Genomic DNA, 25861 nt, shown 5'->3' on the forward strand with positions numbered 1-25861 from the left:
ATTCGGTGAGAGCCTTAGACTTACACGTAGATGATTATGATGATCTTGATGTTGACGATGTTGATGATGTTGTTGCTGTTGTCTTCAGGAGGTCCGGGTTCCGTGGGTGACGTTGGGGATCGGGGCCCCGATGGGTTTAACGGCCTCCCTGGGCCCCTTGGCCCCCCCGGTCTGAGTGGGCCCCCCGGCTCCCCAGGTGCGTGTTTGCGCGTGCGTGGACGCGTGCGTGCGTTTGTGTGTGTGCTTATGTGTTTATGTTACGTATGCTCATTATCTGGTGGTTGCAGCACACTCTGAGAAGGGGTTGTAGGTGCTGCTGCTGCTGAACTTGGAGCTTGCCACTAAGACGTGGGGCCTTGCCATCAGCCCCACCAAAACTAAGCACCTGCCTGGGTATTTTTTATCATCCAATACTCCACCCCCTCAACTCCTAATGAGTGATGGGGCAGTTATGGAGAGAGTGGAGAAGTTTACATACTTGTGCAGTGTGCTTATGACCAACGCTGGTGTGGTAGCAAAGGTCTCGAGCGGCATTTTTTCATCAGCTGCGGAACGCTGTGTGGAAGCTACCTGGTGTGTTGCTCTACACGAAACTTCAGGTCTTCTTAGCCACAGACATGCCCTCCTTTCCCTTTGCTAAACATGGATCCTTCTAATGGAATATCTGCTCCGGTTTTAAACTTTGAGGCTGGCCTTCCTATAATCCATCCATAGTTTAACCAGGCTGGATTTTGTGTGGAACTCACAAATCCTTTAAAGATCTGGATATATCCCAGTCCGTGACCTCCTCTGGCGAGCAACGCTACATTGGCTGGGTTAGCTTCTGTTTGGCTGCATAGAGGGGGCTAAATGGGCTGGAGAAGAGATGGATTGATACGGTGCAGGAGGATGTGGATCTGAGTGGAATTGCCAAAGATTGGTACCAGCGGTGTCAAGATCGGCCTCTTTGGAGGAGGTTCATGAAGGACTCCTTCCAACAACAGCGGAGGGCAGAGGAGTGATTCTCACAACGAGTGGAATGCCGGGCGGCTAAAATACAGCAAGTTTACACAGTAGGAGACACAGGTGGTGCATTGGCCAGTCGTCTCAGTCAGTGTGTGAGCAGCGATCACATGTGTGTGTGAGCAGGGTTTGCTGGGAGCCCCGGGCTCACCGGACTGGACGGGCTACCAGGAGGCAAAGGCCCCCCCGGCCAACCCGGTAAAACACGGACCCCCCCCCTACTTCTCCTACACGGACCCCCCACTGCCTGCCTCTCATCCAGTTTCTGCTCGGTTGTCTCTACTCTGGAAACAGCTGCACGGAGCAGAGGGAGGGCCGTCACCTCGCAGTGGTTTGCGGAGCCTCAAGGAGTGGAGGAAGTAGCCACCCTCCGCTGTATTTGTGTGTGCTGTAGGTGTGGGGGTGCCGGGTCCCTTGGGGCCCCCAGGACGGGATGGCTCACCTGGGACCCCCGGAACGTCTTTTCCAGGGTCGCCGGGGGAACCTGGGGGGCCTGGGTTGCCAGGAGATACTGGTGAGTGTGAGAGGGAGTGAGAGAGGGAGTGAGTGTGAGGGAGTGAGTGTGAGAGTGAGCGTGAGTGTGTGAGAGAGAGTGTGAGACTATACATGTGTGTGTTCATGTGTGTGAGCGGTGACACAGTGATTAGTGCACTACGCTACGAATGTGGCGACCCGAGTTAGGAGGATTATCTGAACTAATTCTGGGCATCTCCGAGGTAGACTCAGCCTTAAATGAGTAGCTGGTGAAGCATTAGTACTGTTGAGAAAAGGCAGCTAACCACCACTTCGTGTGCCATGCCAGCCTTCATAGGTGCTCGCTAACAGCCCTTGCCCCATCATTCTGTTCAAGGCTATAGGGGAGATCTTTTTCTTTGTGTGTACGCCATGCTGCTGCTGCACTCAGGGTGAATCACGTGTTGTCCTCCGTGCCATGTGTGGGGTGTGAACTCAGGTTTCCCTGGGTTTCCTGGAGTGCCGGGACCCCCTGGGGAGAGGGGCCCTGTGGTGGGACCCCTTCCCGGGGAGCGCGGGACCCCGGGATTCCCGGGGAGGGACGGGGAGCCAGGTAAGCAGAGACATGTGGGACCCGTGAGAGAGAGTGATGTCACCACGTCGTCGTCGTCATCATCTTGTCATCTTGTCATCGTCATCAGAGCCACCACCATCATCAACATCATCATCACCTGCTTCGTCATTATGCTTATCATCATCATCACTGCCATCATGTTCATCAACACCGTCATCAATGCAACTACCCGTATCATCACCACTTCTCCTCCGCCCCCCCTCTCTGTTCCTGCAGGGCGGCCTGGGTCCCCTGGCCGCCCGGGTGCTTTGGGACCCTCAGGGCCCAGGGGGAAGCCCGGCTTCTCTGGGGGCCCCGGAGGAAGCGGGGGCCCGGGGCTTGATGGAGATGCCGGAGCTCCTGGGACACCCGGCAGCCCTGGCTCCTCCGGATACAAAGGTCGGGTAGTGGTGGTGATGGCGGTGATGGTGATTACGATGGCAGTGATTTCAGTGATGATGCTGCCGTAGCTGATGATGGTACTTGTGATTATTACGATGATGGCGCTCATAATGATTATGATACTGATGGTTACAATGATGCTATTGCTGACGATGATGATGCAGCCACTGCTGACGATGCTGATGATGAAAGTTCTGATGATGCTGCTGCTATTGCTGATGATGGTGATAATGATGATTACGATGCTGCTGATGACTGATGATGACCAGGCGGCCGTGGAGATCCTGGCGGACTGGGATTCCCCGGGCAGGAAGGCTTCCCTGGCGACCCTGGGTATCCTGGAGAGCAGGGAGACTCGGGACGCCCAGGTGCTGACCTCCCCACCTCCACACTCTCCGCACCCCCCCCCTTCCCCCGCTCCCGCTTCTCCCCCCCCGAGTGATGGAAAGAGACTCGTGGTCGACTACCATTTCTGCGACTGACTTCATCCACGTATCGAACCCCCTTGGGCCCCCGCTAACGACCCCGCTCCCCTGGGTGTGGCGCGCAGGCTCACAGGGCCCACCCGGGGCCCCTGGCCTGCCGGGCCCACAGGTGGACTTCACCGGCCTGAGGGGAGCGCCGGGGCCCATCGGCCCACCTGGGGAGCTGGGACTGGCCGGGCCACCCGGTCCCCCGGGCCCCCAGGGATTCCCAGGTACACGTGCGGGGGGGGGGGGCAGGAAGGGAATGAATAGGAGGGGGTGGGGGGTAGCCCCCCCGGTTCACGTTTAAATGAAACTTTAGAAAAGTACTAAACTAGAATAGTTTTTATTTTACTGAGCTATGTAGCCCGTTTACATAAGCGACCTCGTTTAGCACAAATGATAGCTCACCAAAGTGGCTTATCACGTGAACATGTATAGGAGTCAAATACTCCAAACGCGTGATGTTGATTCTAAGGGAAAAACCAGAGGACCCGGAGAAAAATCCATGCGACCACGGGGAGAGAGAGAGACGCAGACTCCAAATATACAGGTCTCGGGGTCGGGATCGAACCCACGACCTCCTGTCTACCCGGTGAGGTAGTTAACATCTCCTCGCCACCACGGTGCTCCGTAGTCAGCAGCGTCGTCTCCACCGTCACCGGTGCCCAGCGCCCGCCTGCTCCGACGAGCATCGAGGCAGCGGCACTCGCCTCCTGTTCACAGCCCAGCTGAGCAGCAGCGGAGGAAATTCCAAGTTCTTATGATGGGGAGCAAGTTTATCTGTAGGGGAAGAGCTTTTGACTCTCTCACTAAGTAGTACGAATTTTCATGGCCCTGGATGGTTGATGGGCTGAGTCCGTGAGCACCACTTTGTGTGGCGGTCAACAGATGTTGTCCTATAGATAGACTCGACCCTGCCATAGGAATGTGGAATTGACACCACTGGCTCAGTAGGGCTGTTAACAAGAGATGAGCAACAATTTCTCACTGCTCATTTGAGCACAGGCGGACAACACACGTGGACGATACACGTGGACAACGCACATGGATGATGCACATGGACGATACACTGAGACGATACACATGGACGATACACTGAGACAATACACTGAGATGATACACTGAGATGATACACTCGGACGATACTCACAGACGATACACTCGAATGATACACGTGGACAATACACGGGGACGATACACTCAAACGATACACTCGGACGATACCCACAGACGATACACTCGAATGATACACCCGGACGATACACGAGGACTATACTCAGGGACTATATACGCGGATGATAGACGTGGACAATACACGGGGACGATACACGCGGACGTTACTGACAACCAGCATATGCAGACAAACAAGAACACACAACAGACATGTGTTTGATACTCCTCTTTTGTCAACTTAATTTGATGACAAGGACCACGAAGATGATGATAATGTTGATGATGATGATGAGTATGATGATGATGATGATGTTGACGAGTATGAGGATGATGACAACTACAATGATGGTGATGTTCCTAGGAGGCAGTGGGTCTCCGGGGCGTCCAGGGAAACATGGAACCGACGGATTCCCTGGCAGGAAGGGGGCAGCAGGGGAGCCGGGTCCAGCAGGGCCCCTGGGGCCCTCAGGACTCCCAGGTGGGTGCACGCCTGCACCATGCACACACGCATCATCGCGTACGCACGTCATCACCTACGTTACCGTGTACGCGCGTCATCGTGTATATCATCACGTACACGCATCATCGCGTATGTTGTCGTGTACGTGCGTCATCGTGTATATCATCACATACGCCATCACGTACGTGCGTCATCACGTACGTTACCGCGTACGCGCGTCATCACGTACGTTACCGCGTACGCGCGTCATCACGTACGTTAACGTGTACGAGCGTCATCATGTATATCATCACGTACGCGCGTCATCGCGTATGTTGTCGTGTACGTGCGTCATCGTGTATATCATCATGTACGCCATCACGTACGTGCGTCATCACGTACGTTACCGCGTACGCGCGTCATTACGTACGTTAACGTGTACGAGCGTCATCATGTATATCATCACGTACGCGCGTCATCGCGTATATCGCGTTGTTGTATATGTGCCTTTTTCCAAAAAAATATATTAAGAAGTATTGTATAATCTTGGTTCTTTCGTTAAAGTCACGTAGATATAATTTTTTTTATAAAAAAATATATTTTACATTTAAATAATAAATATAAAATCTTAAGATTGAACCACTTCTACGGGGAAGTTTTTTAAGTTTATCTTTTTCTCTCTCTCTGGGTTTTTTGTTTTCTCTCTCTGCTTGTGTATTTAGTGTACTTTTTCTGTCTCTACTCGTTTTTTGTCATTCTTATGCTCTGCTCTGTCTGTGTGTCTCCGTTCCTTGTGTTTTATGTGTTGTCTCTCTTTGGAAATTTCACACTTATATTCTAACTTAGCAATCTTTGAAATACGTAATCGACCAGGCTATGCGTTAATTGTGTTTTGACGGACTCTCTGTGTTGCATTACATAACATTTCGATATTTTGCTAGGTTATTTAATTTAGTGTATCTTTCTCCCGTTCTCCTAATTTTCAAGCTTGCGTACTTTACCACGCGTCATTCTTACTCATTGACATGCTAATTTTTTCTCTAACCCCTCCCTCTCTCCACTCCCGCACCCCTCTCTCTATTTAAGGCCTCGTCACAGAGACGATCTCTCTCTGTGTGCCTATGTGTTGCTCTCTCTCTATGTATCTTGGTGATATCTGTCTGCTTATATGTCTGTCTATAGTTTTCTGGTTAGATTTTTGTTGCTATTTCATTTATACCTGATGATGATTGCTTGTGTTTCAATCGAAACGTCGTATGCTATTATTTATTATTTTATCTTTATACGTGACTTTACCGAAAGAACCAAAGAGTAATTCCTGCAGTCACGAAAGCTCCTAATTAAGATTGATTTAGCTTCATTAATTGAACAGACAAACGGTTTTTCTTAAAACCTTCTGCTGCTAGACCACCCAGACTATATGGCTTACCAAAAATCCATAAAGAAGGGGACACTCTTCGTCCCATCGTCTCCACCATTGGCTCACCCACTTACAAGCTGCCCGATATCTGTCACAGAACTTGCAGCCATTCACTGGTAAGACCACCTCTTCTGTACTTAGCTCAGCTCACCCGGTTTCGTCATTTAAAGACATCTCACTGTCCCCAGGTGATTTGCTCGTTAGTTTCGATGTAGTTTCTTTGTTCACCAAAATTCCTGTGCCTGATGCCATTGCAAGAATTGAAGATTTGGTCCAACAAGGACTGAATGCTGATGTACCGGCCCTGGTGAGACACTGCCTCACCAATACATACTTCACTTGGAATGGAACATTCTACAAACAAACTGAAGGCACCCCAAGGGGTTCTCCGTTATCTCCGGTTGTGGCTAACATTTTCATGGAAAAATTTTAGACGGACGCCATCCAGACATCCACTCTATGCCTGTCCTTGTGGAAGAGGCACGTGGATGACACGTTTGTCATCGGGCCACATGGCCGACCGGCTCTGAAACAATTCCTCAACCACATCAATTCCATACACCCAGCAATCAAATCCACCATGGAGGTATAAAAGGATGGCATGCTACCCTTCTTGGATGTCTTAATCAAAAAGAGAACAGGATGGCTCAATGAGCCACTCTGTCTACAGGAAAGTAGCCCATACTGACGCCTATCTAAAACCTGACTCCCACCACCATCCATCCCAGAAGAATTCCCTCATCAAAACTCGACACCATAGAGCTCGATGTACTTCCGACTGTCATCACCTCGCCAGTGAACTGGAACACGTACACCAGGCTCTCAAGATGAATGGATATTCAGACTACACAATCCGTGAATCTATCACCCCAACCATTGGGAAAGAACCATCTGAGGACCCAATCAAAACCATCACCTTGCCATACATAGCAGGGGTCACTAAAAAGATTTTCAAAATTTTGAACAAACACAAGATCCAGGTCCGATCTAACACAGTGCATAAAATTTGTGACCTGATCCCATCTGTGGAGGACAAGATTCCTGACATGCAATATCCTGGCGTCTACAAACTAAGCTGTATCTGCGGCAGCAGTTACATTGGGGAAACTAAACGACATGTCACGGACCGTATTCCTGAACATAAGGCAGATCTGAAACACGGCAGGACCAATACTTCTGCCGTGGCTGATCATTACTTTAATGCGGCTGGCTCACATGAAGTTGATTTCTCTAAGATGATGGTACTTTGCAAGCCGACTGGCTTTCAACAAAGATTCAATGTCATCAACCACTTTGGGTCATGACTTGATTTGTGTTTTCTTGTCAACCTCCACCATCAGCAGTATGGATGTGTGTAGCGAGGTGCAATGCCCCCCCCCCATCTCTAACCCCCCCTCTCCCCCCCCCTATCTCTGCCCCCCCTCTCTCTCCCCCCTGTCTCTGCCCCCCCTCTCTCTCTCCCCCCCTGTCTCCCCCCCATTGTCTGCTCCTGCATTAGCGCTGGCTGACTGGCTGCCCCGCCCATGCTGTTTGCGCTGCACAAGCTCACCATCTCCTCCTCCCAACTCCCCCGTTGTGCTGCTTCTGCATTCGCGTGTTGCTTGCGCAGCTCTCGTCCCCCGCCCACTCACACTGGAGGAGCCCTCATAGCGCCTCATAAGCAGCGACATTTGGAGGCTTGATGCCTCTTCTCTGTGCACCTGATGAAGATCGCTTGTGTTGCGATCGAAATGTCGTGGTTTTTTTCTTTTATTATTTTCAATTTATTATTATTATTTAGCTTTTTTGTTTTTCTATCTACGTGACTTTACCGAAAGAACCAAGAATATGAGTTCCTGCAGTCACGAACGTTTTAAGTCACAAGAATGATTCTGCCCAATTTTTTTTAGTTTAATCTGTATGTAGCGCGGGGGCGTAGAGGGGTGGGGGGGGTCATCCCTCACCCCACTGACTCTAACCTCTCGTCGCCACACGAGAATAATATAATAGAACCCCGGTGCAAAGGGAGGTTAATGAGTCTCTAGGAAATCTCCACGGAGCAAAGGCCATAGGACACGGACCTCCACGGACGTTTTGGACACTGAGGAATTTCCCATCGAAATCCCCCAGACTTATTGGCACTTGAAAAATCAGCCTTGTCGTCACATCGAAACTTGCTGACACAGTCTTTACATCACCCCCATTCGGATCTCCACGGGTGGCGAGAGCAATAGGAACGGGGAACATTGCCACTGGTGATATATATATTTCTAACAGTAATAAGTCGAAGGTTAGCTATATCTTCAAACTCAGGATATCACAATATAACTTGAATAAGAAGCACGGATCCCTGGTTAAAACAGACGCGGAACAAAGTTTAATAAAACCCTCGGAATACCTTGTGGTAACAACTATGGTATATCTAAACATAAACCAAATAATAATTATGAAGTATTAGACCATAGGGTCATTCAGAAGATATACAAGGCGAAATAGGTCAATCACACACCACCAAGATAATATGGATTCCATAGGATCAGAGCCTCCAAACCGCCTTTATCTTCCAGCAATCTGACACAACACATAATAGCAATACATTACGTATGAAGGGAGTGCGCCTCCACTCGAGATAGCAAACACCAGAAAGGAATTCCAACCACGAGGGAAGAGGGCAGGGCAACGCAAACCAAAACATAAACATGGTGATGGAAAAGCAGCTGGACAAAGGTCAAAAGGAATACCCCCCCCCCCCCGATTCTAGATTGATTATGGCAGGAAATTGGAAAACCAGTCGCTCTACTCGGGAGGTGGGGGGCAACCAAACGGCTGCCCCTTTGTGAGAAGGCGAGCCGAGGTGGAAGATTTTCAAATATAACGACGAGCAGAAACCACGCACAGTAGTACATGAACCGCACGGTCACCTTTTCTGCTACGCTTTATCACTTCCATTTGAACATCAAGCCTAATATCACTGCGCTTTTTATTACGCTCACCACCTGCACTGTCACTACGCCTGCTACTCATTGTTGAAGGTTTGAAACGATATTTTGCAATTAAAAATTCCACGCCGATCTACAACGAGCACTCGTAGCTACGCACACGAGAGAACACGATGGGTCTGAGAAAATGGCGGCGCATGTGCGAGTTGTACAGTACCTCTACACCCCCCCCCCCCCCGAGAGCCGAGTGTAAAACAACGTATATCGATACGACGTATTGTATCGGGGACCCCCTGCACATAGACGAGTCCCTTCACGTGTCACCATTGTGCCGTCGTTGTTGCACCGCAGGCGAGCGAGGCTCCCCAGGGGCGGCGGGCGCGCCGGGCCTGGTGAGCGATGCCGAGCTGGTGCGCGAGGACGGGGGATTCCTGCTCGTCAAGCACAGCCAATCGGTCGAGGTGCCTGCATGCCCCCAGGGCATGGCGCGCCTGTGGGATGGCTTCAGCCTCCTCTACATCGAGGGCAATGAGAAGGCCGCCTCGCAGGACCTGGGTGAGGGCGGCGCCCCGTCGCTAAGATCATCGCCATCTTTACCGCCATCGTCGCCGCGATCGTCGTCATCGTCATCGGCCCCGACACATCATCGCCGTCGCGAACACCATCACCCCCCCTGCCTGCCTATTCCCACTCTGCCACTGCCCCCCCCCACCACCGTATCTGCCCCCCCCCCCCCAGGCCTGGCGGGATCGTGCCTGCCGCGCTTCAGCACGATGCCCTTCGTCTACTGCGGCGTAGACGCCGTGTGCAGCTACGCGTCGCGCAACGACAAGTCCTTCTGGCTCTCCAGCACCGCCGCCATCCCCATGATGCCCGTGTCCGGAGACGACATCCGCCCCTACATTAGTCGGTACGCGCGCGGACCACAGCTTGAGGAACCCGAGGTTCAAGTTCCAACTCGAGCGACTTGGCTGCGCTACAAACCCGGCAACTCGAGTTTGATTCCCGCTCCCAGCCAACACCGGTGACGATTATCTGAACCGATCTTGGGCCTCCCGTAGGTCGACTCTGCCTAAAATTAGTACCTGGTGCGATGTGTAAACATCGCCACTGTGGAGACAAAGGCGGTACTCACAAACAGCACTTGCCCCAACAGTCTGTTAGAGGCTACCTGGGGGACCTTTGTCTTGTGTAACTGACAACCAGGTTCGTGAAAGACGCTGCTCTATGTATGTGTGTTGGAGTCTGACACCGCATGTAGCCAACCGAGCTAAACCGGCGGTGCGGAGAAAGGACAAAAAGCAGCTCTGGGAAGTTGGAGGCAACAACGGAGGGCAGAGGAGCGACGCTTACAACATCGAGCGGAGCGCTGGGCGGCTAAAGCGCAAACAGTTGGCACAGTGGGGAACAGAGTTGGTGCATCTACCAGTCAACTCAGTCCATCCCATGGCACCTGGGTCTGTTCACGTGGCTTCAAAGTGCACCTGGCCTGGCACAAGCGCTATGGTGACGTTACCAACGCTTAGTGGTTGTTGTGTTACGTGTGTGTGACGAGTTCACGTTAAGCAGAGAAGGCACCTGAGGAGTTGCCGCACCTGGGCCGTGAGCTCATGGCCGGCTCCGGTTCGGCAGAGGTGGTGTCTCAATATTTCGGGCGGCATTATCTTTTCACCGCAAAAAAAACTCCAGGTCTTCTCTCCCACAGTTTTAAACATTCAGGTTGGCCTGCCTACGATCCATCCAGGTTTAACGAGCCTGGATTGCGTGCGGAGCTCACAGATCCTTGAAAGATCTGGACACATTCCCATCAGTGAGCTCCTCCGGCAAGCGAGGCCGCGTTGTCTGGGTCACGTAGCCCGCATGCCCAGACACCGCGTGCCCAAGCGGCTTCTGTTTGGCCGGAGAAGAGGGGGCTAAACGGGCACGGCACAGGCAGGAGAAGAGATGTAGCTGATGCAGTGCGAGGGTTAGAGATGGAGTCGGGGGTCACCACGGGTCGCGCTGTGCCCCCAGGTGCTCGGTGTGTGAGGCGCCGACACAAGCGATCGCTGTGCACAGCCAGGACAGCGAAATTCCACGGTGCCCGCCAGGGTGGCGAAGCCTCTGGATCGGCTACTCCTTTCTCATGGTATGGCTCCCCACCGCCTCTCCCACGCTGCGCCCCCCCCCCCCAAAATACCCCAAACACGCGCATGTCTAACGATTCTGCAACGCTCGCCCACCCGCGCCCGCATTCCTCCTCCGCTGCGTCAATCGGCGACACTGCTCTCCTTTTAGTGGCGGTTTTTCTCAGCTAGGTTTCGGGCGAGAACACTTTGATCGACGCGTCCGGTTTTTTCCTCTAAGCGAGCCCCTCTTGGCTACGTGGAATTTGTTGTGCGCACGAAGTCGCCATAACGAGGGTGAGAGTATATCACCCCCACCCCCACTTCGTTAAGGACGGAGCGACGCGCCGTTGTAAACAAAACGGTGGTGCAGCCGCCGCCCCGTCTTGACACGGGGAGGAGAAGATCGTCGCTGCACGCCCCTCACGATGCGCCTCGTTTAATTTACATTACGATGAAAAACTATGAACTATTTTTATTTTACCAGGTGAGGCCCACTGAGCTGTATAGCTCTTTTTCAGAAGTGGCCTGGCCACAAATAATTGATCAATGAAATGGCTTATCACGTGGAAATGTATAGCAGCCAAATATTAAAAACGCACGTTGATTTTAAATGTGGAGGGAAAAACCGGAGGACCTGGAGAAAAAGCCATGCGACCACGTGGACAACATGCAACGTCCGTCCATATATATTCAAACAACGACCTCCTGTATTCCGGGCGAGGTAGTGAACATGTCGCCACCACTGCTCCCCAATTAGAAAGGGCACCCCCAGTGGCAGCTGTCCATGTGCAGCACGAGGTGACTCGGCGCCTGTCCCGCAGTGAACGAGCATAAATCCTGTAGTAGGGGGCGATGATCACTGCTGTGTGTGCGTGTGAACCAACTTGAGGAGCGGTGGCGTAGTGGTGAGCGCGCTGTGCTACGAATCCGAGTTCGATTCCCTCTCACGGCCATAACCAGTGACGATTATCTGAACTGGTCCTGGGCCTCCCCTAGGTCGACTCAGCGTAACATGAGTACCTGGTGCATTCTGTAAATATTGCTATTAGGGAGACCGAGGCTGTCCACTCACCAGCACTTGCCCTTGCCCTAACAGTCGGCTATACTGGGGATCTTTGCCTTGTCTTTTATCACAATTGAGTCATTTGCGGTGTGATTCTCGAATTTGGCAAATTTGGAGCCCGTGACTCCGGCACAGGCTGGCCGGCTCCTGCGAATGACGTCGCGGATCTTTAACGTCCACAGCGAGTGGAGGACGAGACACCGCGTGCTGCTCTTTTGTGGTTCGTGCAATCGACTGGGGACGGTCCGGCGGCAGGGGCCGGCGCAGCAGTCACATTCGAACCCAGACGCCTCCCAGCAGCAAGCATTTGAGGTCCCGTTCCTGACACGGGCGCCTTTCTGTGTAGATCATGTGCTTTGAAGAAGGGCCATAGCCCAAAACGTCAGTTATTACTTTTAGGACCTCAGTTTTATTGATGAATGCATTGAGTTTCTGTGTGGAGTTTGTATTCTCTCCCCCTGTTCTGCATGGGTTTCCTCCCTTAGCTAAACCTACACACAGAGTGGAACTGGTATTTGGACTTCGAGACTGTCCTGGGTGAACAAGTGAAATCATCATCATAATAGTCAGAGCTGGAAAGCAATAAAAAGAGCACGTCGGGCTGATTGAGAAAGTGGTTCCCTCTCCACCTCTCCCCGTCTCCTCATCTCCCCTCGCTCCCCGTGATCCCCCCAGCACATGGCGTCGGCGGAAGGTGGCGGGCAGCCGCTGGAGTCTCCAGGCTCGTGCCTTGAGGACTTCCGCACGTCGGCCTTCCTCGAGTGCCAGGGCCCGCGGGGCACCTGCCACTACTTTGCGGACGAGCAAAGCTTCTGGCTGACGCGCGTAGCGGCCGCCTCCCAGTTCGCGCCGCCGCGGCCCGGCACCATCAAGGACGCGTTCGGGCAGCGGTCACGCATCAGCCGCTGCCAGGTCTGCTTGAAGAACGTGTGAGCGGCGGCGGCGAGGCGGCCGTCCGGTGGGAGGAAGGGGGGGCGCCACCACGATGGGCCCCGCCGGTCCAGCCGGGGCCTTTGGGGGGGGTGCAGGGGGGGGGGGCATCTCACGTCCGTGCTCGTCCATTACTTATCAAGCCGACGGAGGCGTGCTTTCAGAAAGCCTGGCTCGGTGCCGCCCACCCCACCCTGGTCAGGATTGTGTCGGCGGGCAGTGTTATGACGGAATGGTGTTAGCGGTGACGTCTAATTTGCGTTCGTGACTCCGGCGCGCGGGTCTCAGACTCCGGCGCGGGGGGGGGCACCATGGAGATGCAGGAAGGAGCGCGGCACCGGCGCCGCCTACGTGCGCCCGACCTCTGTGGTCCCGTATTGGGAATTTGTTGGCGACTCGAATGGCGGGCGTCGTCTCGTGCTGGGAGAGGCTCCCAGCTCACCGCGGTACCCCGATGGAGTCTCCTGGAAATTCGGTCACCTCGGCGGAATCCCGCTCGGTGCTGCGGCTGCGATTGTGGCAGGGAATCGACTCGAAGTTCGGCGTTCCCTCAGGTGGCCAATCGGCGAGCGCCATTTGCCTGCTGCTGTTGGCTGCTGTATGTACTTCGGTGCTGTAGATTAAATGGGAATTGCTACGACTGGTGCTATTTTATATTCTCCCCTCACCACGCCCCGTCTGCTCTGAGTGGAACGCTCCATCACACACGGGTGGAGGAGCATTACATTGCTGGCAGGGGGTGAGTGGGACACAGCTACATAGGGACGTGAAGCTAACTCGGCGGCAATGGACCCCAGCGTCTCCCTGTAGTGCATGTCCTTCACGACGTAGTTATACGCAATGCCTTCATTTACTCATCATCATCATCAACCATGACCAATCCACTGCGAGATGAAGACCTCTCCAAGCCACCACCACCTCTCATGATCCGGCCATCGAGTAATCCACCTGGCAGATCTCCCCCCCTTGGTGGATGTTCTCGGATTGCTCTTGCCGCTGGACGACTATCGTCACGCCGTGCTCTCGGTGCAGCTAAAACAGATTCTGAAACCATTGGTGCTTGCAGGTGTGAGCTAGGAGCACCAAGTCTCAAGATCGAATGTAAAAGGAAGGCATGTTCAGGGTTATGTGCGTGTTGAGTAGCGCGTGTGTCTCTGTTTTTGTGTCTGTTTATTGTGGGGAGCGGTGGCACAGTGGTTAGCATGCTGAGTTACAAACCCGGCGACCAGCGTTTGATTCCTGCTCACGGTCAACACCAGCGACGATTTTCTGAACCAGTCCCGGGCCTCTCCTGGGTCTACTCAGCCTTAAATGAGTACCCGGTGTGATGTGTCATCATCACTAGGGCGACAAAGGCGGCCGGGCGTGGTTCTAGCCACCCACCCCCTCGTGTACTGTGCTGACCTTCTTAGGTGCTACTCGCTAACAGCACTTGCCCCAACAGTCTGTTAATGAAATACGGGGGATCTTTGTCTTTGTTTGATTAAAGGTAACCCTACACCTGCCCTGCTCGCCCTTGAGTTTCTTGAGCGCTTGAGCCTTGGTGTAGACGAGAGGCAGCAGCAGGCAAGCAGGTTATTGTGACACACAGGCGGAGAGAAACACACAGGCGGAGAGAAACACACCGACGGAGAGAAACACAGGCGGAGAGAAACACACAGGCGGAGAGAAACACACAGGCGGAGAGAAACACACAGGCGGAGAGAAACACACAGGCGGAGAGAAACACACAGGCGGAGAGAAACACACAGGCGGAGAGAAACACACAGGCGATCCCGAACGAGGAGTGACGTGGAACGCAAAGCCTTTCCAAGTCGCGAGCCTTTCCCATGCGAGGGTGCTGCCAATCGGGCGCTTTCTTCTTCCGTACGGCTGATGCAGATGCAGAGCAACAGCTACAGATGGTCAAGCCAGATAACCGCCGAAGGAGCAAGCGGAGTTGTGTATCATCGCTGTGATGTCTCCTTTGTATTTGTGGATCGGGCATTGGGTCGTTATGAGTTGTATGGACTGTTCTGGATGACCACAGTCGCCCAATACTCGAGAGTTTTTAATTTTCCATTCGTGCATCAGGTTTTCGCATCTGCAGCCATGGTTTGTGCGGATGCGATTTAGGGTAAACCATGAGCTTCGTGGAAGATTAAATCCAGGGATCTTCTGCGTTGGGACTTTCACAACGAGGAGTTATTTTGAACTCCACTCAACTCCTCCAGCTTCATGGGGGTTGAATTCGCATTCAGGTGAAGTGAAAGGTCTTTGCGTGACTTCAAGCGATGACGAGGGACGTTGTTGAGGTCCCAGTGAATGAAAAGGCGACTGATTTCCTCGACTCGCAGGACTTCCTGGAGGGTTGCAGCGTTGGCGGCGGATGGGTGGAGGGCGAGCAGCCTGTTGGAGTCGACTTGAGGGTTCCGCTGATGCACCGCGTCGTGTGTGTGATCCCGTTTCAGTCGTTTGCGGGTAATTTATCAGCAGTGTGATGCCTTGACCAATACCAGTTCCACTGTGTGTGTGGGGTTAGCTCTGGAAGAAAGCCGGAGAACGCAGAGAAAGCTCACGCAGAATGGGGGGAGAGAAGACAAACTCCACACTGACACTCCCACACACTCCTCACTGACACTCACGCACACTCCCACACACACACACACTCCTCACTGACACTCACGCACACTCCCACACAACAAAGACAAAGATCCCCATATAGCCTAGAACAGACTGTTGGGGCAAGTGCTGTTAGCGAGCACCTATGAAGGCCGGAATGGTACACGAACGAGGGGGTGGGTGGCCAGCACCACGCCCGACCGCCTTTGTCTCCCCAGTGGCGATGTTTACACACCGCACCAGGTACTCATTTAAGGCTGAGTCGACCTAGGGGAGGCCCAGGACCGGTTCAGATAATCGTCACTGGTGTTAGCGGTGAGCGGGAATCGAACCCGGGTCGCCAGGTTCATAGTGCAGCGCGCTAACCGCTACACTACCGCTTCCCACACACACACACTCAGACACTCCACACTGACACTCCCACACACTTCACACTCCCACACACACACTCCTCACTGACACTCACGCACACTCCCACACACTCACACACTCACACACACTCACACACTCCACACTGACACTCCCACACACTTCACACTCCCACACACACACTCCTCACTGACACTCACGCACACTCCCACACACTCACACACTCACACACACTCACACACTCCACACTGACACTCCCACACACTCCACACACTCCCCACTGACACTCCCCACACACTCCCACACACTCCACACACTCTTCACTGACACTCCCACACACTCCACACTCCCACACACTCCCACACACTCACACACACTCCGCACTGACACTCCGCACTGACACTCCCCACTGACACTCCCCACACCCTCCCACACACTCACACACACCCCACTAACACTCCCACACACTCCACACTCCCACACACTCACACACACTCCGCACTGACACTCCGCACTGACACTCCCCACACACTCCCACACACTCCCCACTGACACTCCCCACACATTCCACGCAGAAAGGCTCCCGAGGCGGGAATCAAACCCATGCGAGGCAACGAGCAGCGTCACCACTGCGCCGCCTTTCCCCGTGCTCCCCCAGGGTTCACAATCAGACTGCCGGTATCTTTATTTATACTGCAGGAGGAATCCGATGAGCTATAAAGCTCTTTTTCACAGATGTCCACTGTTTGGAAGAGCGAGCTGGTGAGAGGCGCTGGTGGGGGGGGGGGGGTGCGGAGCGGTCGGTTTGTGAGGTGACCGAGGGAGGTGACAGGGGTGGGGGTCACGGAGGTCACGGGGGGTCACGGAGGTCAGGGAGGTCACGGGGATCAGGAGGTCACGGGGATCAGGGAGGGCGGTGATGCGCCACTCCTCCCCTGCCCGCCCAGCCGCGTCGCTGTCGAACCGGAATTTCCTGCCGCTGCAGCAGCAGCAGCTGGAGCCGGTTGTGCCGGTCGTGGTGCGAAACTGACCGCAGACAATGGACACGTTCGCTCCCGCGCCTGCGGGGGAAGGGGGGAGCGGTGGTGCAGTGGTTAGCGCTGCGTTGTTCGATTCCCGCTCTCGACCAACCTTTCTTTCGTGTGGCTGAGGTCGATGCAGATCAACAACTAAACTTTCACATTCTGGTGGTCAGGCCCAGATTGAGTTTATCGCTTTGATGTCTCCTTCATATTTGTGGATCTCGACCAATAACAGTGGCGAATATTTGGACCAGTCCTGGGCCCCCCTTAAACGAGTATCTGATGTGATGTGTAAACATAAACACTGGGCGTGGTGATGGTTGTCCACCCCCTCGGTGTGCTCTGCCAGCCTTTAGAAGTGCTTGCTAACAGCACTTGCCCCAACAGTCTGTACAGGCTATACGGGGGATCTTTGTCTATATACCAGGGGGTGGAGTGATCGTGCAGCAGTGAGTACACTACACCATGAACCGATCGATTTCAGTTGGAATCCCGGCCACAGCTCTCACATCAGTGGTGAATGGGGCGGCTTCAGGCCAGTCGACAGACCACCAAATCACTCCGCACCCGGCACACCACGTCCAGTATAGAGCAGCATCTCTATGGCTGTGATTGCTCGTCACCGGTCAACTCCAGTTCACCAGCGGTGGCCATCCAAGTCCCGGCGGCGAGTGCGCTCCAAAACCCCTCCCCCTACACTCCTCCTGAACCAACCCGCACGGACCAGCGTGGTGAAGTATGGTCAAACAGCCCCCCTACGATGACACGGCGTGGGGAGGCCTTCATCCAGCAGCGGATTGACAAGGGGGCTGCACGGATCGTTGTGAGTGCTGTTGCGTGTGCTGTGATCAGGAGGTGTGAGTGAATTTTCAGTGTCTGGGCTGCACCACGGCTCATCGTCAGGCTGTACTTTACTGAGTGGAGCAAGGGGGTAACGCACATCAGAATAACGCGCAGGGGACAATCGTTCTGTAGGAGAAATCTTTGTGAGTTGGTGGACTGAGCACACAACACACACACCACGCACACACATATAATATATACAGACAAATACATTCACCCGACACACACCATACCAATCACAAACATACATCCAATATACATACACCCAACCCCCACCCAACACATGCGTGATAATGACAAAGACACACATAGCTTACAGACACCAATCACAAATACACTCAACATACACCCAGCAAAGACAAAGATGCCCTCATAGCCTTAACAGGCTTTTGGGGCAAGTGCTGTTGGCGAGCACCTATGCAGGCCGACACGGCACACGAGGGGTGGGTGGGTGGCTTTCAAAGAGACAGGACGACTCGGAAAGAGAGAGTGAGAATAAACTTTTAATTTCACCAGATAAGCTCTTTTCAGAAGCGACCTGGTACAAAAATTATAACTCTACAAAGTGTTTTATCATGTGGAAATGTATAGCAGCAAAACACTCTAAACACGTTTTTAAATATGGAGGGAAAAGCCGGAGGACTCGGAGAAAAATACACGCGACCACGGGGAGAAAGACACGCAAACTCCAAATATACAGCAGGCGTCAGGGTCAGGATCGCACTCACGACCTTCCGCATATCAGGCGAGGTAGTTAACAGACACCAGGAGGAGGAACCAGAGCGAGAAGCGGGAAGGCAGCAATAGCAACGCGGTGACGAGGAGTCGGCGCCACTCGACTTGCATCCACCGCTCCGCGTCATCGCCGTGAATGCCCCAGGGCCACCCCTGCCCTGGCGAGGCTCCTCACGGCCGCGTCTGCGGTACTGTGGCCTGGCGGCTCGGCTGGTAAGGTGGGTGGGTGGCTCACATCAATCGGAAGGTTGGAAGTTCAAATCTTGGTTGGGGGGTTGACTCGGCCCATCATCACCGCAGCAGGATGGATAAAAATCAGTACCACATAGTGGGAAAGTCAACAACAGTTGTCCTATGGATAGACTCATCCCCGCCGTAGCAATGTGGAATTTCCCCCACTGGCAAGGGCTCCGCAGGGCCATTCACAGATGGTCACCGATGCCTCAGTGCTGCTAGTTGGAGAAGGAAATCACTCTGCTTCTTGTTGTCGTATCCACATTGCACCGTACCATTGCACCAGTCCACCACCACCGCCGCCGCCGCTCAGGAGCAGGCGCAGGGTGCGCCCCGCCGGCCCCGGCACTTCTCCACATCGTCCAGGGGAACCGTGCCGCACCAATCCCGGCGTCGCGGCGCCAGCATCTCGAAGACTCCCTCAAACGCCTCGTCCACGCCGCGCCCACTCTTGGCGCTCGCCTCGAAGCAGGCTCGCTCGACCGCCGGCGGTGACCGCCGAGCACCGGCAGCACCGGCGCTCCCCGCCACGGTGTCACGGTAGCGAAGGACGCGGCCGTAGAAATCGCGAGCCTCCTCCGCACTCACTTGCCGCAGACGACGGCGCTCCTCCTCCGGCGCCAGCGCTCCGGGGCTCCCGTCGCTCTGCAGGGTCAGGGACGGCGGCGGCGGCGGCGGCAGAAGGTCGGCCTTGTTGCCGACGAGAGCGAAGATGCAGCCGGCGTCGGCAGAGTCGGTGAGGCCAAGGAAGCGCTCCTCGAGCGCGGCGAAGGTGGCGCGGCTCGTCACGTCGTACACCAGCAGCACCGCGCGCGCCCCGCGGCAGAACATGGAGCCCAGTCCGTGGAACCGCTCCTTGCCTGCGAGGTCGCAGTGGGAGCGCGGTCGGGATGAGGTCACAATGGGGGTAGAGTGGGGGCAGAGCGGGGGCAGATCGGGGTCAGGGCGGGGTCAGGGCGGGGTCAGGGCAGGGTCACGGCGGGGTCAGGGCAGGGTCACGGCGGGGAGCAGGAGGTGCAGGTTCAGCGAGGTTCTGGAGATCACACTGCACAGGCCCTGGGTGTGTCCATGCAGAACAGCGGGAGAATAAAGTCCACACAGAGAGGGAGTCGGGAACAAACCCCAGGCGATTGTTGCGCAACAGGCAGTTGTTTTGCCCGCCTCTCCTTCTCTCCGACACTCGGCCAAACACGCACTGCACTGTGTCCACTCACCGCGCTCGCTGCCCCGGGCCCGTGACGTGGCGGCAGCCGAGCAAAACTGAAACCCGCTGATCCCTCTGTCTGGGCCACAGAGGCTGCTGCTGCTGCCGGTGGGGGTGGAAGTGGGAGGGAGGGGGTTGCAGTCGCAGCAGCGGCAGGAATGCCGGACTGGGGTCAGTCCTCGCAATGCGAGGAATCTCACGCAGAGGTGCAATCGGCCCTGCCCCCCTCGCCCGTGGCCGTCCAAAAATAAACAAAATAAATTCAAATCCAAACGAGCTTCTGGGAGGTGGTCGTCTCATCTCACCCCTGCCGGCCGTTTTCTTAAAGAGGTTAAAATTCCACATTCCCATGGCGGTGGAGAGTCTCTGCATAGGAAAGCCATTGCTGACTTCCCACAGGGTTCTCAACCCTGGAAGGAGGACGGGGTCGTCAGCCTTTGAGCGGAATTGAAACTCGTGCGTAGGCATGGATCACGGAACTATCGGCCGCGTGCGTTTGTTTGCGCAAGCCTTTCATCAGAGCCACACACCATATATACTCGGATGTGTGGCTCCGAGACAAATCTCGGCTCAAGCCGCTTGGCGCCCGGGTGGCCGGTGGTGCAGAGGTCAGAGGACGAATCCAGGTTTTGGCCACTGCCCGTCATTAAACCGGATTCTCAAGTATAGCAACACATTGATGGTGTCAGCCTGGTTACCAGTGACTCGCATCGAGACCCATGGACCCACATAGAGACCCATGGACCCACATAGAGACCCATGGACCCACATAGAGACCCATGGACCCACATAGAGACCTTTCGACTCATCGAGACCCATACGCGCACACAGAGGAGACCCATATGCTTACATTGAGACATATCGACACAATGACTTGAGTTATTATTGCACTGGGTTCTCAAGTGTGGTCACGAGCTGATTATCCCAGCCCACTCACCGATGACTCACCACATTACATTGGGGTTCGCATTTCATTTGGCTCTGAGAATTAACATATCAGGTTTGACTCACACGACGGAGCGGGTGGAAAAGAACTGCCCCATACTGTGGGACAGAGACCACTGAGAAGAGATCTCGAAGGTAGCTCTATGACATATTTTTCTGCGGGCCGTTCTCTAACATGACGCAACGCTGACAGCACAATCAGAATCCTATTGGGGGAGGGGAGGGAAACTCCACCGGCAGACCGAGGAGGAGGAGACGCTCCCCAAAGACAACGATCCCCCGTATCGCCTGAACAGACTGTGGGGGCAAGTGCTGCTCGCAAGCACGAGGGGGTGGGTGGCCAGCCCTACGCGAAGCCGCCATTGTCTTGCCAGTGGCGATGTTTGCTACATACCGCACTAGCTACTCATTTTAGGCTAAGTCAGATAATCATCAATGGTGTTGGCCGTGAGCGGGAATCGAACTCGGTTCGCGGGTTCGTAGCGCTAACCACTACGCTCCCCGTCCCCCCACCCACCGGTGCCCCCACCGCAGGTGACGCACCTGCCGTGTCCCACAGGGCCACCGTGTGCCCGGCCCACTCCCGCATGACGAAGGTGCCCCCCACGGTGCTGACGGTGTCCTCGAAGCGGCGCTCCGTGTAGCGCCGCAGCAGCGACGTCTTCCCCACGCTGACGTCTCCCAGGAGGACCACCTTGAAGTCGGGCCGGTTGCACATCGCCGAGAAGTGCCCTCCGAGTGGCAGCTGTGGGCGAGCGACGGAGGATGACGAAGAGGGCACCGCCTCGGCCCCGGGATCCAGCCTCGGCTGAGCCCGACTCACCCCGAGGAGAGGGCGAACTCACGACCCAACTCGCGACTCACCCACCTACCCTCGCCCCGCGCCACTCGCCGTTATCTCGTCACCAGAACGCCGACCACAGACGTCGAGTCACCGGACCCGCCACGCGCTCCTCACGAGGTCGGCTCTCACTTAGCCCGAGCGGCGGGAGCAGAGCTCCAAACCCCTGGTTCAGCGAGAGCTGCCCCGGCTGCCCTGTGACGCACCCCGGTAGACGCCGCACAACGTCCCGATGCTCGCCACGTCAATCAACTGGAGGCGAGAAGTGACCCCGCGGGAGTGAACAGCCCCGGCAGCAGGCGACCCTCCTCCTAGGGGTCTCCTCGACACCACCCCTACCACCACCACCCCCACCCCGACCCCCACCACCCCAACCACCCCCACCACCAACCCTACCTCCACCACCACGCCCACCACCACCCCCACCCCGACCCCCACCACCCAAACCACCCCCACCACCAACCCTACCTCCACCACCACGCCCACCACCACCCCCACCCCGACCCCCACCACCCAAACCACCCCCACCACCACGCCCACCACCACCCCCTCCACCAACCCTGCCTCCACCTCCACGCCCACCACCACCCCCTCCACCACCCCCACCACCACCCCCACCACCAACCCTACCTCCACCACCACCGCCCCCACCAACACCACCCCCATCACCACTCCCACCACCACCACCCCCACCACCACCACCTCCACCACCCCCACCACCAACCCTACCTCCACCACCACCCCCACCACCACTACCACCCCCTCCACCACCCCCACCACCAACCCTACCTCCACCACCACCCCCACCCCCACCACCACCACCGCCCCCACCAACACCACCCCCACCACCACTCCCACCCCCACCACCAGCGCTCCCGGAGCGGCGGCGTCACTGGCCGAGTGGGCGCGGAGAGGACGGAGAGCGGGGATTGAACAGTAGCTCTTCCGTGCCCTCTTCCGCGTGCCTCAACCACCTATCCGCCCACTCAGCCTCACTCCTATTCACCCCCACCAGCTCGTACCAACACAGCCGCCAGTCGCCACTTAGTGACGGTGATGTCACCACGGTGCCTGTGCCAGGCGAGGTGCACTTTGAGGCCACGTCAAGTGTCAAAAACTCGCTGACAGTTTCAGTTTCATGTATTTGGTATCGCCCTGTGAGCCATTCGGCTCTTGAATCGGGTGCAACCGCAACAAACAAAAAACAAAAACATGAACAAGAAAACATCTTAAAGTGACTATGTGACTATGCGCAAACAGAAAAATCCAGGAAAAAACTGCAAATTCTTCCAGAAAAAAAGCACCGTACACCAACGCTGTGCAAAAATCCCAGTGGAATGCAAGTCAAACAACAACAACCACAAGACAACTTAGATTAAAGCCATCATTATAACTCCGTACTACAACAAACAAACATGGTCAAAACAAAAAACGTTTCTAAATCACCAAAATAAAGCCATAAGCAATGTAACAGTGATCATAGGAACTGTGACCGAAATTTCACAATAAACGACATAAACAACATGTACCACCAAACTCTGCAGCCATAGCTGGCTGCATGAGTCACTCTCCACAACAGCAGCATGAGCATCAGTAGGAGTATCAAAATGTTTCAATGCACCTTTAAAGATCAGCACACTAAATCAAAACACAAGATCATACGTTGTAGAGGTCATCCGGAACGAAAACATTTGATTTTAGGCCACTGAATAGCAGTGGCAGCTAGGGGTGTACAACTCCTCTAGAGCAGTTTTGAGTGAAGATCTCACAGGTAGTGATTCAAGTTGCAATTTATTGCCAATTGCATTCCAGACCCTGGGGGGCCTCAATAGCAAAGGCCCTTCCTCCAGGTCTCGGGACAGACCCAGGTGCCATGGGTTAGCTGACTGATATGCACACCAGCTGTATCCCCTACTGTGACAACTTCCTGACTTGTATTCGCCCGGCGCTCCGCTCATTGTTGTGAGCGTCGCTCCTCTGCCCTCCGTTATTGCTGGAGGGCGACTTCCTCCAATTTCCCAGTAGCAGCGTCCTTCACGAGCCTCCTCCATAGAGGTCGATCCTGACACCGCTGGTATCAGTCGTCGGCAAGTCCACTCAGCTCCACATCCTCCCGTACCGCATCAGCTCCATCTCTTCTCCAGCCCATGTCGTGCACGTTTAGCCCCCTCTATGCGGCCAAACAGAAGCTGCTTGGGCATGCGGTGGCTGGGCATGCGGGCTACATAACCCACCAACGCAGCCTTGCCTGCCGGAGGAGCTCACTGACGGGAATGTGTCCAGATATTTTAAGGATTTGTGAGCTCGCACAATTCAGCCTGATTAAGCCCAGGATAGATCGTAGGCATGCCAGCCTGAATGTTTCTAACCGGCGCAGATGTTCCATTAGGGGGGTCCACATTTCACAAGCATTGGAAGGCACGACTGTGGCCCCACTCAAGCCTCACCCCTATTCACCGCCACCCAACCTCACCACGACACAATATCACTCGTATTCAGCATCACTCCTAAACCGCCCTTACGCCTATCCTATGCTTATTCTGTGGGTTTACTGGTGAGGGCATGGGTTTTCCGGTGGGATAAAGTGTGATTTACTTGCAAAGTAGCAGAGTCAGGCAGAAAATACCATTCTGGAGGAGCTCTCCCGGGCTCCCGGTCGAGTGGACGAGGAGGAGGCCCCTCCGCCAGCAGTGGCGTGAACAGCCACTGCAGGGCTGCTCCTCTACCAACCCCCACCTCACCGCCTCATTCCCCTCCCCCACCCCGTCTCCCACCCCCACCCCGTTCTCCCTCCACCCCCACCCCGTTCTCCCCCACCCCCAACCCGTTCTCCCCCACCCCGTTCTCCCCCCACCCCGTTCTCCCCCCACCCCCACCCCTTTCTCCCCTCCACCCCGTTCTCCCCCACCCCCACCCCGTTCTCCCTCCACCCCCACCCCGTTCTCCCCCCCCACCCCCACCCCGTTCTCCCTCCACCCCCACCCCGTTCTCCCCCCCCACCCCCACCCCGTTCTCCCCCCCCCACCCCCACCCCGTTCTCCCCCACCCCCACCCCGTTCTCCCCCCACCCCCACCCCGTTCTCCCCCCCACCCCCACCCCGTTCTCCCCCACCCCCAACCCGTTCTCCCCCCCACCCCGTTCTCCCCCCACCCCCACCCCTTTCTCCCCTCCACCCCCACCCCGTTCTCCCCCACCCCCACCCCGTTCTCCCTCCACCCCCACCCCGTTCTCCCCCCCCACCCCCACCCCGTTCTCCCCCACCCCCACCCCGTTCTCCCTCCACCCCCACCCCGTTCTCCCCCCACCCCGTTCTCCCCCACCCCCACCCCGTTCTCCCTCCACCCCCACCCCGTTCTCCCCCCCCACCCCCACCCCGTTCTCCCCCACCCCCACCCCGTTCTCCCTCCACCCCCACCCCTTTCTCCCCTCCACCCCGTTCTCCCCCACCCCCACCCCGTTCTCCCTCCACCCCCACCCCGTTCTCCCCCCCACCCCCACCCCGTTCTCCCCCCACCCCCACCCCGTTCTCCCTCCACCCCCACCCCGTTCTCCCCCCACCCCCACCCCGTTCTCCCCCACCCCCACCCCGTTCTCCCTCCACCCCCACCCCGTTCTCCCCCACCCCCACCCCGTTCTCCCCCACCCCCACCCCGTTCTCCCCCCCCACCCCCACCCCGTTCTCCCCCACCCCCACCCTGTTCTCCCCCACCCCCACCCCGTTCTCCCTCCACCCCCACCCCGTTCTCCCCCCCCACCCCCACCCCGTTCTCCCTCCACCCCCACCCCGTTCTCCCCCCCCACCCCCACCCCGTTCTCCCCCACCCCCACCCCGTTCTCCCTCCACCCCCACCCCGTTCTCCCCCCACCCCCACTCTCACCTGAAGACGGTCGCTTGTGTTGTTCTACCCACGTGACTTTACCGAAATAACCAAAGAGCATGGATTCCTGCAGTCACGAAAGCTTCAAGTAGAGCAGGAACCATCATGCAAACTCCGGCCATCGTCGCACTTTAAAATCTAGATTTTAAACTAATTTCTTTAGAACTGCTTTTTGTGTTTAGTTTGTTGTCCTTCCCCCG

At 55.7% G+C, this 25861-nt stretch overlaps 2 protein-coding genes and 1 long non-coding RNA gene across 3 annotated transcripts in view; 2 read left to right on the forward strand and 1 right to left on the reverse strand.

Moving 5' to 3' along the window:
• LOC144734567 (uncharacterized) overlaps positions 1–12991 on the forward strand; it is a 28075-nt gene extending 15084 nt beyond the window's left edge. Inside the window, exons 11-19 of the mRNA XM_078616814.1 lie at positions 1129–1200; positions 1430–1516; positions 1955–2068; positions 2306–2467; positions 8710–8755; positions 9239–9442; positions 9626–9797; positions 10901–11015; positions 12734–12991. Coding sequence (XP_078472940.1) covers positions 1129–1200; positions 1430–1516; positions 1955–2068; positions 2306–2467; positions 8710–8755; positions 9239–9442; positions 9626–9797; positions 10901–11015; positions 12734–12991 — 1230 coding nt within the window. The remainder of the gene's footprint in view (positions 1–1128; positions 1201–1429; positions 1517–1954; positions 2069–2305; positions 2468–8709; positions 8756–9238; positions 9443–9625; positions 9798–10900; positions 11016–12733) is intronic.
• On the forward strand, positions 2752–4583 carry LOC144734360 (uncharacterized). The gene is made up of 3 exons (XR_013588505.1): positions 2752–2838; positions 3021–3167; positions 4472–4583. It is a non-coding gene; the product is annotated as an uncharacterized LOC144734360 (long non-coding RNA).
• Positions 12992–18308: 5317 nt separating the features above from the next.
• On the reverse strand, positions 18309–22099 carry LOC144734451 (ras-related protein Rab-20-like). Its single transcript, XM_078616644.1, has 2 exons — positions 21485–22099; positions 18309–19652 (listed from the first exon to the last, which is right to left on the reverse strand). Exons 1-2 carry the CDS (start codon positions 21657–21659, stop codon positions 19102–19104), a joined length of 726 nt encoding a protein of 241 aa, XP_078472770.1. The 5' UTR covers positions 21660–22099; the 3' UTR covers positions 18309–19101.
• Between the last annotated feature and the right edge of the window lie 3762 nt (positions 22100–25861).

Source organism: Lampetra planeri, chromosome 51 (assembly GCF_965212315.1).
Source record: "Lampetra planeri chromosome 51, kcLamPlan1.2.h2, whole genome shotgun sequence".
Classification (NCBI taxonomy): domain Eukaryota; kingdom Metazoa; phylum Chordata; class Hyperoartia; order Petromyzontiformes; family Petromyzontidae; genus Lampetra; species Lampetra planeri.